This window comes from Camelus dromedarius, chromosome 8 (genome assembly GCF_036321535.1).
Source record: "Camelus dromedarius isolate mCamDro1 chromosome 8, mCamDro1.pat, whole genome shotgun sequence".
Taxonomy (NCBI): domain Eukaryota; kingdom Metazoa; phylum Chordata; class Mammalia; order Artiodactyla; family Camelidae; genus Camelus; species Camelus dromedarius.
Genome location: NC_087443.1, coordinates 59,378,256 through 59,393,136, shown reverse-complemented (window position 1 = coordinate 59,393,136; position 14,881 = coordinate 59,378,256). Strand labels below are relative to the sequence as shown.

The following is a 14,881-nucleotide window of genomic DNA, read 5'->3' as shown; positions in this document are numbered from 1 at the left end:
CCTCTTTCACGCTGAATATTATTCTGTTGTATGTATTTACCATATTTGGTTTACCTATTCATCTGTCAATACATTCTTGTATTCCTTCCACCTTTTGGCTATTGCGAATAATGCTTCTAGGAACGTGACTGTACAAATACTTGAGTTCTTGCTTTCAACCTCTTGTTTTTGAAAGAATGCAGGTTTAAATGTCCTGGGTCAGTAGAGTGAAACCCTGAGATGCTTACAAAAGAGATAGACTTGAACTTACAGGATTTTTCCATTGGTCACTTGGGTATGTGAGGGGCTGATTACTGGTGTTCTGACTAAAGCTATGGTTTTGGGAAGCAAATATAGGTATTGGCCCTAGATAGCTAATTGCTTCACCATCAACAAATGTTTTTTTAATTGAAGTTTAGGAGGAACCAGTACAGTTTCATAGACCTCAGCAGTGGGAGTTCATAGACCTTCCTGTTATGTTGCCCTTAGTGCGGTCTAGCTCCAACTAGCTATGTGGTTTGGATTACTTATTCATTAACCTTTCTGAATTTCAATTTGGTCATCTGTAAATTGGGACAGTAATACCTACTTAATTGGATAGTTAAGAGAATTCAGTGAGAGTGATGTACTTTAACTGCTTTACATAATGCCTGGCATCTAACAGGTACCTAATAAATGTTACCTCCCTTGTCACTTGTGATTGATGTGTTTCTCCCTTTGAAAAGAGATAAATGCAGTGTGGGGGAGGTGATTCCAGTAGTTAAGTGTCTCTTTTTAAGATACCAAGTGGAGGGCAGTAGAAAAGAGGGAAGTTTTGAGATAGTTGTCCCTCTATATCTGTGGTTCCATATCCATGGATTCAATCAACAATGGATCAAAAATATTTGAAAAAAATTCCAGAAAGTTCCAAAGAGCAAAACTTGAATATGCTGCACACCAGCAACTATTTATATAGCATTTACATTGTATTTACAACTATTTACATAGCATTTATATTATATCGGGTATTATAAGTAATCTGGAGGTGATTTAAAGTATACAGGAATATATGTGTAGGTTGTATGCAAATGCTATGCCATTTTATATAAAGGACTTGGACATTTATGGATTTTTGTATCTGTGGGGGGTCCTGCAACCAATCACTTCCCAAGGATAATGAGGGACAACAGTACTTTGTGTGAGCTTCTGGCACAGTTCTTGACTTGGAGCTGTCACTCAGGAAGATACAATGAATTTCTTTATATATTATATCTGTCTCATTGGTGTTTTGGGGCAGCCTACTCCTGAGACTGTGGAGGATGGGGGCTGCTGAGAAGTGTCTATTTAAAGGCCTGGAAGGTCTCAGCCACCAAGCTTTCCTCATCTTAAAGGATACTCTGCAATAAGCTGTGCCATTTTGTTACGTGGGATGAACAGCAATTGCTCATGTAATGGGCAAAACAATTTATACAGTACTGAGTTTCTATAACATAGGCCCTTTTTCTTTGGAAGCCTCTCATAGGGTTGTGTCTTTAGTGAGGAAGAGCTTGTGTTAGTCTCTTCCCCTCTGCTTCCTTTTAAAAACTATTATTTAAAAATTGGAAACATGGTAAACCAAAGGGTTAAACTAAAGAGAAAATGGAGTATATCCTGCCCCTTTATCTTCACAGTGACTACAACATGTATTGTACTTGATACCAAACTCTTACAGACATATGACTAATGAACAATACTATGTTTATACAACCAACCCTTTATCTTTTATAGTTATCTTAACTCTTTCCTCTATGTACTGTTACTTCTGAGACTGTCCTTGGAACAGTTTGGCTGGTCATGTGCCCAGATGGCACCAAGTGGACAAGAGGATTTTCTAAAAATGGGTGTGTATAGAGAGTATCCGTGAGCCAGAAGCCAGCCAGCATGAGCTCTGTGCTACATGTGTGTTGGCACTGAGCTCCTGGGTACCAGTTCTATAAAGTCCTTGAACCTGCCCCTGACACAAGGCTTTTCTTTGGCCTGCAGTTAAACCTGATCTTAGCTTTATACCACAGTAGCCTATGAATAAGCCTGGATATTAACTGTTTATACTCATGTTTTGGTTTTGGTTCTGATTTTGCATAAAGAAAGGGGATCTTAGCTCCCCTTGAAGTCCAGATCCAATCATATTCCATGTTCAGTACATAATTAAAAAGGAGGCAACCCTGAGTGAGGGAAATAGAAACAGTTTTAGTTGACAGGTTTTGTTTGTTTGTTTGTTTGTTTTTAAGATACTAAGAGAGGAAACAGAAACGGAAAGGGGGAAAGATGTGTGTGAAAGGAGAGAGGTGTGTGAAAGGTGAGATGTGAAGAGAGATGAGAGCGGATATATAGGGCCTGCTGAGGCGGTTTATGCTGAGAAAAGCTACTGGGAGTTTTTTAAGTGATGAGAGTAGAAGAAAAGTAATAGTGAGGTATTAAATACCTGTACTCTAATAAGTAGCTGAGGACCAAGAGAAGAAGGGGACCAAATATATGAAAATAACCTTGGAGCAGCCAAGAAAATTATAAACCAGAGTCTGGAGAAGTGTTTGTGATCGTATAGGCAGCAAGTCTAAGCACACCATTCATAAGTTTCCTTCCCTTGAATATTTGATTCTATCTAGCACCTTTATTTGTTTAATGGTAGAAGGAACATTAAATAGGAGACCAGGTTCTAGTCCCAGCTTAGTCACTAAATAGTTGGGGTGGTGGGGGAAAGGGGATGTTTTCTAATTCCAGAATAAGGGAATTGTATTGAATGATCTCTAAGGTCCTTTCTAGCTCAAAAAATCTATAATCAGGTATGTCGAAGCCTCACAGACTTTGAACTTTCATCACAGCAGGTCAGAGGATAGAAAAAAATGTGTGTAGTAACGTGTATAGCACACTGAACAGTTGATAGAATGAGTACAAAATCAGAGAGATGATGGAGGAAAAAAGCACTGTTTTATGGGATATTTGGGGCATTCCCTCTTGAAGAGGAATTGTGGTCCCTGATGGGTTGTGGCAACCAATTTTAAGGTTGCTTTGTCCATTTTAACTGCCTACTAAATTCCTACTAGAGAATGATGACTTCCAGGTAGGAGAACCTTGGCTTTTTTGGGAAGGTAGGATTGGGGAACCATGCATCTGACCTCAGTTGTCAGGGGCAGAGTGCAGGTTTCTCCTGACACTGAAATCCGAGTATCACAGTGCTGGACTCTCCTTCCCAATACTATGTGGCTCTGCTGATGTCTGTGGCAGTTGGGACACAGGCCGCCTCTGGACCTGAGCCAGAATTACTCTCTTTTTCCCCTCATATTTATCACTTTGTCATCCCCCACTCTGAATCCCAGAGATCAAGACTAGCTCTGGTCCAGCAGAGGAACAACAAATCATTGCTCTCACTTCCTTTTCTCTAGGTTTTCTGCCTCTTAATTACCACATAACCACTGCTGAGGCTGCATCTTTGTGCTGTGTGTGCTGGGGACAAAAGCCCTTGTTGATTGGATGTGTGCAAAAGGAGCTTTGTCTCTGTCTAGCCATTATGTTTTGCAGAGTGCCACATGTGTTACCTATCCTTTTCTCTTGTCTCCTGTGGGTTTATAGGTCTGATTGTCAGGTGATTTATCCATTAACAAGGCTTGTCTAAGCTCTGGGGTTAGGGGGTGGAGTGGGCAGACCTCACTCATTAAGGAGAGAGGTTTGGGCTGGGTAGTCATTTTTATGTGGATTTTAGCTAGTTCTCTTCATTCTCTGAGCTCCTGGTAGGAGCTAAGCAGGTTTTGTGATCCAGAACGGGCTCCCATGGAGCGTTTTTTGGGTCCAGTGCAGTAGATCACTTGTTAACAGACAACATCAAAAGGGCCAGCTGCCTGTCATTTGCCTTCCCATTATGAAACCTCAGAGACCTTGAATCGGGGTGAAGAGTTCATAAACGAGGATGCCTACCTCCTTCATCCTTGACAAGACTTTTTTCTTTTTCTTTTTCTGTTTGAAGGGAAGATTCAGGCTTTAGAAGCAGAATGTAGACAAGCTCTTGTACTTTTCCTTGCCTGCTGTTTCTTTACTGTACCTGTGCTTTTAGAGGATTGAGAGTGAGGGGTGTTGTGTGGCAGGCAGCCAGTGTCTGGAGAGACTTACTCCTACTCATCATTCCCTGCTGTTTAAAATCAAAGCTCACATCTCTTCTCTAAGAGTAGTAAACTTCACACAAAGCTCAGACAGCATGGGAGAATGGACTCCTTTGCTGGCAAAGAAGCAGATACGGTCTTAGAAAAAGAGAGGTCAAGCCTTTTTTTGTGTCTGTGGCAGTAGGGAGGGTTGGGGGGGAGAAGACAAAAGGACCATCAGTTACTTGCAGCTGCTGAACCCCTTCTTTGTAGTTCCCCATCAAGCAGGGGAGATAGGTACAGGGGTAATACTCATGATGGGCATAGAAGCAGAATTTATTTTGTGATCTTGGGTGAAAGAGTGTAAGGTAACTGATAATTTCTTTTATGCTTAATATTTATTTGCAGAAATGTCTTTAAAGCTGCACTGTTGACCTAGGGACTTGGCAGTCAGTGTCTTTACTGAGATTGCTTGGATTTTAGCACTCTCTCCCCTCATTAAGGATTGCCAGGCAGAAAGGGGACCTTTTCAGTAAATGTTGTCACGGTTGAGAGAGGACAGAGCAAGCTGCACTTTTGTTTGAATAGTTCAAACAGTTGAGGGCTTTTTCTTCATGAACTCTTTTCTCATCCAGAGCTGAAGCAGTAGGTTCTACAGTATAATTGGCTCATCTGTTGACCAGTTAGAATTGAAAGATGTCCTTCTTAGCAATGATGTTGGAAATATATACATAGCTAAAACTTGGTGATCTGGGATGCTAGCAGCCTAGAGGGAGAAGGGGACACTCATTTTGACTAGTTAACTGAGCAAATTTGATGGAGAAATTGCCGTACAGGAGTAAACTTGGAACACTCAAGTGTCCATTTTATAGGCAAATTTCTGAGCTTAATTGATATTTAAGAAGAGGCAAAAAGTAGATTTTTAAAAACCTATGGCAGATAAGCAGATATGTGCTTGGGCAGGTTAGTGCTTTCTTCAAATATACCTACTTTTCCTGATTTTAAAAAGTCCTTAGTAGCTGTGATGTACTCATTCTAGCCCTATTTGGCTTTCTATAGAGCTAGTCTACTTTCATTTAACTTTATTGATTATGCTTTGAATATCTTATTGATGTCTTTCTTTCTTTCTTTCTTTCTTTTTTAAGCCTTGATAAATTTGCTGAAGTTCCTTATGTCAAATGAGACTGTACTTTTGGCCAAACACAACATTTTTTCATTAGCTCTTATGGTGAGTAACAACAACAACAAAAATACTTCTTTTTCTGAAGCCATAACCTAAGGCAGAGATGGGCCGGTTTGAGACAGGAGCTGGTGTTCTAGAGATTAAGACACAGCGGGGGACCAGGCCTTTATTTTTCCCTTTGGGTCAGAATCTCTCCACTGGCACTCCCCACTTTCACCTATGTCTTTGGAGAACCTGGGACTCTTTTGTGAGAGTATATTGTCTGGCAGGAGCAGGTGTAGGTCAGATCTCTGGGTATGAATCGTGAGCCTTGGTCCCAGTTGAGACACTGTACTAGACCACTGTAATCTCTGGGTTGGTACTTAGCAAAGCTCTAGCGATGTCTCAGCAAATAAATAGTTCCTCATGGCTGCATGTGCTTTCTGAGGGACATTATAGGTACCTTCTTCTCTGACTGGTTCTTTAGGGTAGGAGGGCATTGGGCCTTTTGACTGTCTTCTTAGGATGTTGCCCAGTGTGTTCATAAATGTTTAATATCAAGGGAAAAGCCTTGATTTGTGGAATTTGCTGATTTCCTTGGTAAAACTACACCCATGCTGGCCATTTTCAAGGTGTCATCATGATATGTTGCATGCAGAGTTGGGAAGAGTTAAGCAGTAACACACCAGTATATGATATTCCCACCACAGAGATGTATGAGGTATAAATTAATTTCAAGAGCATAATACTAAATACTAAAAGGTAGAAAATAATTAGGAAGTGATGAGTTTTGAGTATTTATTACCTTTATTTTAATATAATTTATTGAATTATAAGTTTATGTAAATTAATTTTTAATAATAGCTTTGTTTAATAACCAGCTCACAAAATTTCTGAAAATCTAACAATTAGCTCTTATAAGACAATAAAAGCTGGCTACAGCATATTACTGATAATATTTTTCTGGTCTTCATGGTGTGGTGCCTGTATATGGACTTTTGCTTCTGTTTTAGATTGTGAACCTATTTAATATGTTCATCACGTATGGTGATACATTCCTGCCCACCCCCAGCAGCTATGATGAACTCTACTATGAGATTATCCGCATGCATCAGAGCTTTGACAACCTCTACTCCATGGGTAAGTTGTCTTCTTTTTACTCCTCTCTCCCCGTCAGCTGTGACTTTTTGGCATATAAGAGGAAAAGACTGCAAAAGATTCTCCTCTAGTTGTTTAGTGCCCTTGCTTGGCACAGAATTATAGTAGTCTCCTTTTCTCAGACAATAGGAAGGTATATGTGGATTTCTTTGCCTTCAGGAACTCAAAATTCATCTCAGTAGAAAGCTGGTTAGCAGCCCTGTGGGCCTTCTTGATGTCTGTGAAAGAGAGAATAGGGAGGCATGTGGATTTAGTGAATGCCAGTGAGATGGGAGTGAGAGTGGGTGGGAGTTGACAGCAGCAAATAGAAGAGCTTGGATCCCAAAGGAACATTGTGTGATTTGAGAAGGCATAAGGTTTTAAGGAGTTTTAATGTACCTGTGTATTTTTAGTATAACTTATAAGAGAAAGTGGGCATTAGATAAAAATCTTTCTTGCAAGCCTTTTGTGATTGGCTCACTGGAGATTTACTCTGCAGCCATAGTAAGTGTAACTAATTTCTGTAAGAGATCATGTATACCTGTAAATGTGATTGAAGAGTCCAGTCAAACCTACCTAAATTTGAAAGATCAGGAAGGATTTCTGTAGATTGCATAGAAACAGAAAGCCACTCAATAAAGCTATGAAAAAACTACTTATTTGTTTTATTGAGATGTAATTGATATATAGTAAACCGCACTCATTTAAAGTATACAATTTTTGATGTTTTGATATATGTATATGTACATGAAGTTGTCATTACAATCAAGATAATGTACATATCCATCCCCTCCCCTTAATTTCCTCATGTCCCTCTTACCCCCTGTTATCCCTCACCCCTCTATCCCTGAGTAACCACTGATCTGCTTTCGGTCACTATGGATTAGTTTGCTTTATCCTTTTGTTGGGGCTATTTATGAAAACCCCATCTTCTGCTTGGGCTCCTGAGAAAAGTATCATGAGAAAAGTAGAGGGGATTTGGGACAAGTACCAAGAGAAAGAATAGAAGCTAACAGTGGGAAAGAAGAATGGCCTAGAAGGAAAAAAATTTTTTTTCTAATAGACTTGTTTAGGGGGAGGGTATAGCTCAAGTGGTAGAGTGCATGCTTAGCATGCATGAGGTCCTGGGTTCAATCCCCAGTGCCTCCTCTAAGAATAAATAAATAAACCTAATTATCCCTCCCTCCCCAAAAGACTTGTTTAGAGCAGTAGAGGAAAACTTTTAAGAGCGCCATGTATAGCTTTGCTGTGACATCTTAGGCAGTGGGAGTAGGGCCTTGTGTTACTAGGATGTTTTCAACTGCAAGTATCAAAAAACTCTGGCAAACTATCTTAAACAATAGGATAATTATTTCACTTTACAAGAATTCTAAGGAATAACAGTTCCAGAATTGTGTGATCAGTTGCTCAACAGTGTTTGCAAGGACCCAGGTTTTTTTCTATTTCTCTGCTTTCTTATTTTCAGTGTAATAGCTTTAGCATCAGGTCAGCTTCCTTAAGAACAACTCCTGTTGTCATAAAAGGCACATCTCTCTCTCTCTTTTTTTAGGAACTAGGAAGTCTTCCATGAGAACCCTCTAGCAAACTTCCCTTTGGTGCAGTGTGCTTAGTGTACCCTGGTGTGGTTTGCATCTACCTGGCTTTACCAATGTCCTTGTTTTTGAGAATGTAGAATTTTTTGAGGGTGAAGAGCTGCTGCAGAGGTTTTCACACCCATTAACAGATGAATAAAGATGTCTTTTCAGTGAGGAAAAGAAAAAGAGTTGGAGTGGAGGAGATATTTTATAGAAGTCTGACTTATCTGCTCAACTGGGCCATGCACACAGTCAAATGAGATAAGCCCTTGTAGCTACAGCAACAAGATAAAAGAGGATATCTGGGAATGCTCAAATCTGCCAAGGGAACTAAAATGTTAACCAGAAAAGCACAAATAGGAAAGTGAAATTTCACTAAATGAAACACAACGAACAGTAGGAGATAGCATGTTTCAGTGCTCTCCATTTTGTATGAATTATGAAACTTCTAGTGGAAAAAACATTTTTTTAAGTCAGATTTTTTGAGGTATAATTTACATATGTAGTAAAATTCACCCTTTTTAATGTACAGTTCTGAATTTCCACAGATGCATATATAAATGTAATTATTACAGAAAATCAAGATATAGAAGAGTTTTATCATCTCAGAAATGCCTCTTGTGCTCCTGAGGTCAACTCCTCTACCACCCCAACCTGGCAATCACTGATCTGTTCCTTGTCCCCATAGTTTTGTCTTTTCTAAAAATATATATGCAGATGGAATCATACAATACAGTCTTTTGAGTATGATTTCTTTTACCTAGTAATTTGTTTGAAATTCATCCATATTGATGCATGTATCAGTAGTTCATTCCTTTTTATTATAGAATAATATTCCATTGAGGGAATATGCTGGCTTAGTTTATCCATTTATCAGTTAAAGGACATTTGGGAGGTTTCCAGTTTTTAGTGATTATAAATAAAGCCCCTGTAAACATTCTTGTATACAGTTTTATGTGGACACAAGTTTTCATTTCATTTGGATATGTGCCTATGAATGGGATTTTGGGATATTATGTAAGTATATGTTTAACTTTATAAGAAACCACCAGACTGTTTTCCAAAGTAGATGTACTGTTTTACATCCCTTCAGCAATATGCAGGAGTTGTAATAGTTCCATATCCTAGCTAGCTTTTTTTTTTTTGGTGGGGGAGGGGGCTTCTTACAGGTGTGTAGCGGTGTCTCATTATGGTTTTAATTTGCATTTTCCTGATGAGTAATGGTGTTGAACATCTTTTCCTGCTCTTATTTGCCATCCATATATCATCTTTGGTGAAGGGTTTGTTCAGATCTTTTGCCAGTTAAAAAAACATACATTGCATACCCATGTTTATAGCAGCACTGTTAATAATAGTGAAGAGATGAAAGCAACCCAGATGTCCATCAACAGATGAACGGATAAATAAAATGTGGTATATACATATGATGGAATACTATGCAGCCTTTAAAAGGAAATCTTACTACATGTTACAGTGCAGATGATTGCTGAATACATTATGGTAAATGAAATAAGCCAATCACAAAAGATTTCTACCTATGTGAGGTATCGAAAGTGGTCAAATTCATGGTTACAGAATGGTGGTTACCAGGGTATATAGTGGGGAGGATGTAAAAGGAATTGTTTAATAGGTGCAGAGCTTTAGTTCTGTAAGATAAAATGGTTCTGAAGATCTGTTTCACAGCAGTGTGTATATACTTAACATCATTGAACTATACACTTTAAGATGGTTAAGATGGTAAATTTTATGATAGTTTTTTTTTTAACCACAATTTAAAAAATACACTAAACTCTAGACTTTATTTGGATTCTACTAATTTTTCCTCTAATGTCCCTTTTGTATTCCAGGATCTCATCCATTGCCACATTATATTTGCTCATATTGTCTACTTAGTCTCTTCTTATTTGACAGTTTCTTATAATGTTTCCTTGTTTTTCATGACCCTGACAGTTTTGAGGAGACTGTTCCTCAATTTGGGTTTGTCTCATGACTTACTCATGGTTGGACTAGGGTTATGGCTTGGGGAAAGAATGTCACAGAGTCAAAGTGGCCTTTTAATCACACCAAGAGTATATGTTATTAACATGACAGTACTGGTGATGTTAATCTTGATTACTTGGTTAAGGAAGTGTTTGCAAAGTTTCTCCGCTGCAGAGTTGCTTTTTTTTTTCTCCCTTTCCATGCTCTGTGCTTTGTAAGCAAGTCACTAAATGCAGCCAATGGTATGGAAGTAGGGGCTGGGAGGGAGAGGTTAAGCTGTACCACCTTGAAAGGAGAGTATCTACATACGTTATTATTTAGAATTCTTCTATAAGGAGAACTGGGTCGTTTTCTTATTTTTGAGGTGTGAGATTTCTTGGTATATTTTGCACACTGTTCCTTTCTCAGATATGTGTTTTGCACATATTTTCTCCCAGATTGTAGCTTGTATTTTCATTTTAATATTGTCTTTCAACGAAGTTTTAATTTTTGATAAATACAGTTATAAATTTTCTTATATGGTTTTTAATTTTTGTGTAGCATCTAAGAAATCTTTCTCTAACCCAAGGATAAAAAGATTATCTTTTAATTTTAATTTTTGATTTTTATAGTTTTAGCACCTTACACTTAGGTCTCAGATTCATTTTAAGTTAATTTTTCTGTATAGTGCTAGGTTTGGATTGGGGTTCATGTTTAATATATGGATTTTCACTTGTTTCAGCACCATTTATTGAAGAGATTGTCTTTCTCCATTGAATTGCTTTGGCACATTTGTCAAAAATCAGTTGACCTTACATATGTAGGTGTATTTCTGGACCTTACACTTTGTTCTGTTGTTGTATGTATTTATTTTTTCACAAATAACACTATCTTGATTACTATACCTTTACAGTTAGTCTTGAAACCAAGTAGTGTGAGTCCTTTAACCTTGTTCTTCTATTTCAAAATTGTTTTGTCTATCTTAGGTCCTTTACTTTTTGCATATGAATTTTAGCATATGTTTTTTGTCAAAAATCTACTGGACTTTTGATTAAGATTATGGTGAAGCTATAGATCATTTTGGGGAAAAAAATGACATCTTAGTAAATCTTATCGTCCATGAACAGAGTATATCGCTTTGTTTAATGAAGTCTTCTTTGATTTTTCTCATCAGTGTTTTATAGTTTCAGTATGCAAATCTTGCACATGTTTTATTAAATTTATCTCCAAGTAATTCATAGATTTTAATGCTATTATAAATAGTATTTTTTACAATTTCAATTTTTATTTGTTCATTGCTAATATATAGAAACATTATTGATTTTTGAATTTGACCTTTTATCCCATCATCTTGCTTAACTCACTTTTTAGATTTAGTAGTTTCTTGTAACCTTTTTGGGATTTTCTGTGTAGTCAATAAAGTTGCCTATGAATAAAAGTTTTATTCCTTCCATTCCAATCTGTATGCCTTTTGTTTCTTTTTTCTTGCCTTATTTCACTGGTGAAATAGGCTCTCCAGTACTCCAATAAATAAGAGTGGTGAGAGTGGATATGTATGCCTTGTTTCTAAACTTAAGGTATAAGGATTTAGTTATTCTACATTAAGTGTGCCATTATCTATAGGTTTTTCATAGATAACCTTTATCAGGTTGAATAAATTCCCTTTTGTTTCTAGTTTCCTGAGAGTTATGTTCATTAATGAATGTCTGATTCTTTTTTTTTTAATTATTGAAGTAAAGCAAAGTAGTTGATTTACAATATTGTGTTAATTTTTGGTATACAGCATTGTGATTTAGTTGTGTGTATATGTGTGTCCGTGTGTGTGTGTATTCCTTTAAAAATATCAGGGGGAGGGTATAGCTCAAGTGGTAGAGTGCGTGCTTAGCATGCATGAGGTCCTGGGTTCAATCCCCAGTACCTTCTCTAAGAATAAATAAATAATATGTAAACCTAATCACCTCCCCCCACCAAAAAAATTAAAAAAAAAAAAAGGAACACTTCATGAATTTGCATGTCATTCTGGTGCAGGGACTGTGCTGGTCTTCTCTATATCATTCCAATTTTAGTATATGTGCAGCTGAAGCAAGCACTGTGTTGGATTCTTTTTCAAAGCATTTATTGAGATGATCACATGATTTTCCTACCGTAGACTGTTAATATAGTGATTGATTCATTTTTGAATGTTGAACTAACTTCACATGAATGTCTGTAGAGCCTTTACTGATTTCCTTTCTTTCATTCCTGATGTTGATAATTTGTTGGTAATTTGTATCTTGTCTTTTTCTTGATCATTCTGGCTACATGTTTGTCAAGTTTATTGATGTAGGCAGTCAATCTAGTTAAACTACAAGTTCTCACATTCAGAGGGTGGTGTTTCCAGTATCAGTTCAGTTTTCAAAGCCTTTTCTGTGATACTTGAATCTTGGATACGTGAATCAGATTCTTGGATCTGGTCCACACATGCATCATTCAGGGGTTAGCTGGAGACTGTGACTGTAGTTGAAATACCAGTTTGCTTTTTAAACGTTTTGCTTTGCTACTTTGTATTTGTTCCATGCTTGCTCAACTCAGGGGTGTGGCTGAGAATTATACAACTTTCATATACAGAGTTAGGCGAACACTTTCTCCTGGTCTATCTAGGATTTCCTCTCTGTTTTCTGACCAGCAAAAGCCCCTTTCCCTGGTGTCTATCTTACAGAAAGATGAAGTTACCAGCTCCTCCATCATGCCTCACTGTGATTGTCTGGACCTTGAGGCAAACCTGCAAGAGAAAATTGGAAACAAGAAAACCTGGACACCCACTTTTGTGGGTGTTTCTCCAAGTTTTGACTCCCTTCTATAATCTGTCTGCGTTTGTTTAATTTTCAGAGCCCTCTGGTAGTACTTTTTATATTTTATACATGATTTTTAGCTGTAATCAGCAGGGGAGAGAGGCTATAGTGGGCTTACTCTGCCACACTGGAAGTGGAATCTCACCTTCATTTTTTAAAGACATTTTGCTTAATATAGAACTTTTCTTTCAGTACTTTTAAAAAAATGTCATTTCGTTATTTTCTGGCTTGCATAGTTCCTGATGAGAAGTCTATTGTCATTCTTATCTTTATTTCTCTGTTTATAATGTGTCTTTTTTTCTCTGCATTCTGTTAATATTTTCTCTTTACCACTGATTTTCTGCACTTTAATTATCACATGCCTTAGCATGGTTTTCTTTATGTTTATTTTTCTTGGGGTTCTTTAAGCTTCTTGGATCTGTGAATTCCTAGTTTTCATCAAATGTGAAAAATTGTGGGCTATTAATTTCTTCAAATATTTTTCTGTCCCCTCTCCTCTTGTTTTGGAACTTCTATTATATATATGTGAGACCTCTTGACAATGTCTTATAGGCTACTAAAGCTCTGTGGGTATTTTTTTTCTTTCCTTTTTTTGGTCTTTTCTCTCTCTCTTTTATTTTAGATTGTTTTTATTCCTCAGTCTTCAAATTCACTGATCTTTTCTTTTGTATTTTTGTAATATGCTCTTAACCTCGTTAATCTCAGTTCATTTTATCGAGTGTATTTTTCATTTCAGAAAGTATTTTCTTTCCTAGAAGTTCTATTTGGACTTCCTTTTTTTTTTTTAAATGTTCATTTCTTTCCTCACCATATTTATATTTTCCTCAATCTTCGTGAGCATATAGAGCATATTTACAATAGTTGTTTCAATGTCCTTGTCTGCCAATTCCATCATCTCTCTTCATGTCTAGATCTGTTTCTATTGACTGGTTTTTCTCCTGCTTATGGGTCATATTTTTCTGCTTCTAATAATGATGGTAATTTTTAAATTTGATTTTGGACAGTGTGATGTTAAGGTTATAAGTGCTTGATTTTGTTATGTTTCCTTATATAATGTTGGATTTTGTTCTGGAATGCAGTTACATTATATAGAATCAGTTTCATCCTTTCAGGGTTTGCTTTTAAGAGTTGTTAGGGCAGGTTGAGAGCAACTTTTATTATGGGCTAATTTGTCCGCTTTACTAATGCACTACCAGTCTGCAGAGTCTGTCTGATAACCCACGTATTAGTAGGTCTTCCCACTCTTGCTGGTAAAAACACAAATTGTTTTAATTAGTGGAGCCCTCTACGAGCTCCACAGTTTCTTCTGTTTTCCAGTGGTTCTTTGCCCCAGCCTTGGGTAGTTTCTTCTCTATCTGCAGATCAGCGCTTAGCAAAAGATGTAAGACAAACCTTCTACAGACTTCTAGAGTTCCCTGTCAAACCCCCTCCTCTACAGTACCCTGCCCCACAAATTCTAGGTGCTTTGGCCTTTCCAATTGCAATCTCTGTATCTTTGACTTGGCAAGACTTCTGGGTTCTGTTTAGGTTCCTCCTCCCTGCCCTGCAGGCCAGAAACTTTTCCATGCAATAAGGTGGGATAATGTAGGGCTCACCTTATTTGTTTCCCTTCTTCAGGGATCACAGTTCTGTATATCTGTTTTCCAGAGTCTGATAACTATTGTTTCATATATTTTGTCTAGTTTTCTGTTGTTTAAGGTAGGAGAGTTAATTATGTCTTTGTTACTCCATTCATGGCTAGAAGAGGAAAGCACATGTTTAATATTTCTGTGGCATTAATATACTGCAGTGACATCCACTGAATAGGATGGACTTAACAGGAGCTGCCCTGAGCCATAAATAATATCATATTTTGTTGAAATTTTTTTTATTTAAAAAAAGCTAATTACCAATACTAAAGAAAAAAATTACAATCTTTCTAGTATGACCACTATTTTCATAGTTGTATATTAGTCTACATAGTGAAACATAGTTTCACATAGTTGTAATCATGTTGTCTTATTTTGTGTTAGGAAAACACAAATTATCATAAAAATTTTTCCTTTTTTTTTTTTGTAGTTTTCTTAAGTCTCTTTCTCTTTTTGCATAGTATGGATATAGTTTATTTAACCATTCTTTTTTTTCATGGAAATTATGGTTGTTTCTAGTTTT

The 14,881-nt window shown here is 37.2% G+C and overlaps 1 protein-coding gene and 1 non-coding gene across 5 annotated transcripts in view; one reads left to right on the top strand and one right to left on the bottom strand.

The window, feature by feature from the left end:
• Positions 1-14,881, top strand: part of ARMH3 (armadillo like helical domain containing 3) — a 152,779-nt gene that overhangs the window by 64,521 nt on the left and 73,377 nt on the right. For all 4 annotated transcript variants that reach the window (XM_031461640.2, XM_064488354.1, XM_031461641.2 and 1 more), the window contains exons 21-22: positions 5,213-5,295; positions 6,243-6,369. In XM_031461640.2, the coding sequence (XP_031317500.1) occupies positions 5,213-5,295; positions 6,243-6,369 (210 nt within the window). The remainder of the gene's footprint in view (positions 1-5,212; positions 5,296-6,242; positions 6,370-14,881) is intronic.
• On the bottom strand, positions 11,883-11,989 carry LOC116156178 (U6 spliceosomal RNA). The gene has a single exon (XR_004140022.1). It is a non-coding gene; the product is annotated as a U6 spliceosomal RNA (small nuclear RNA).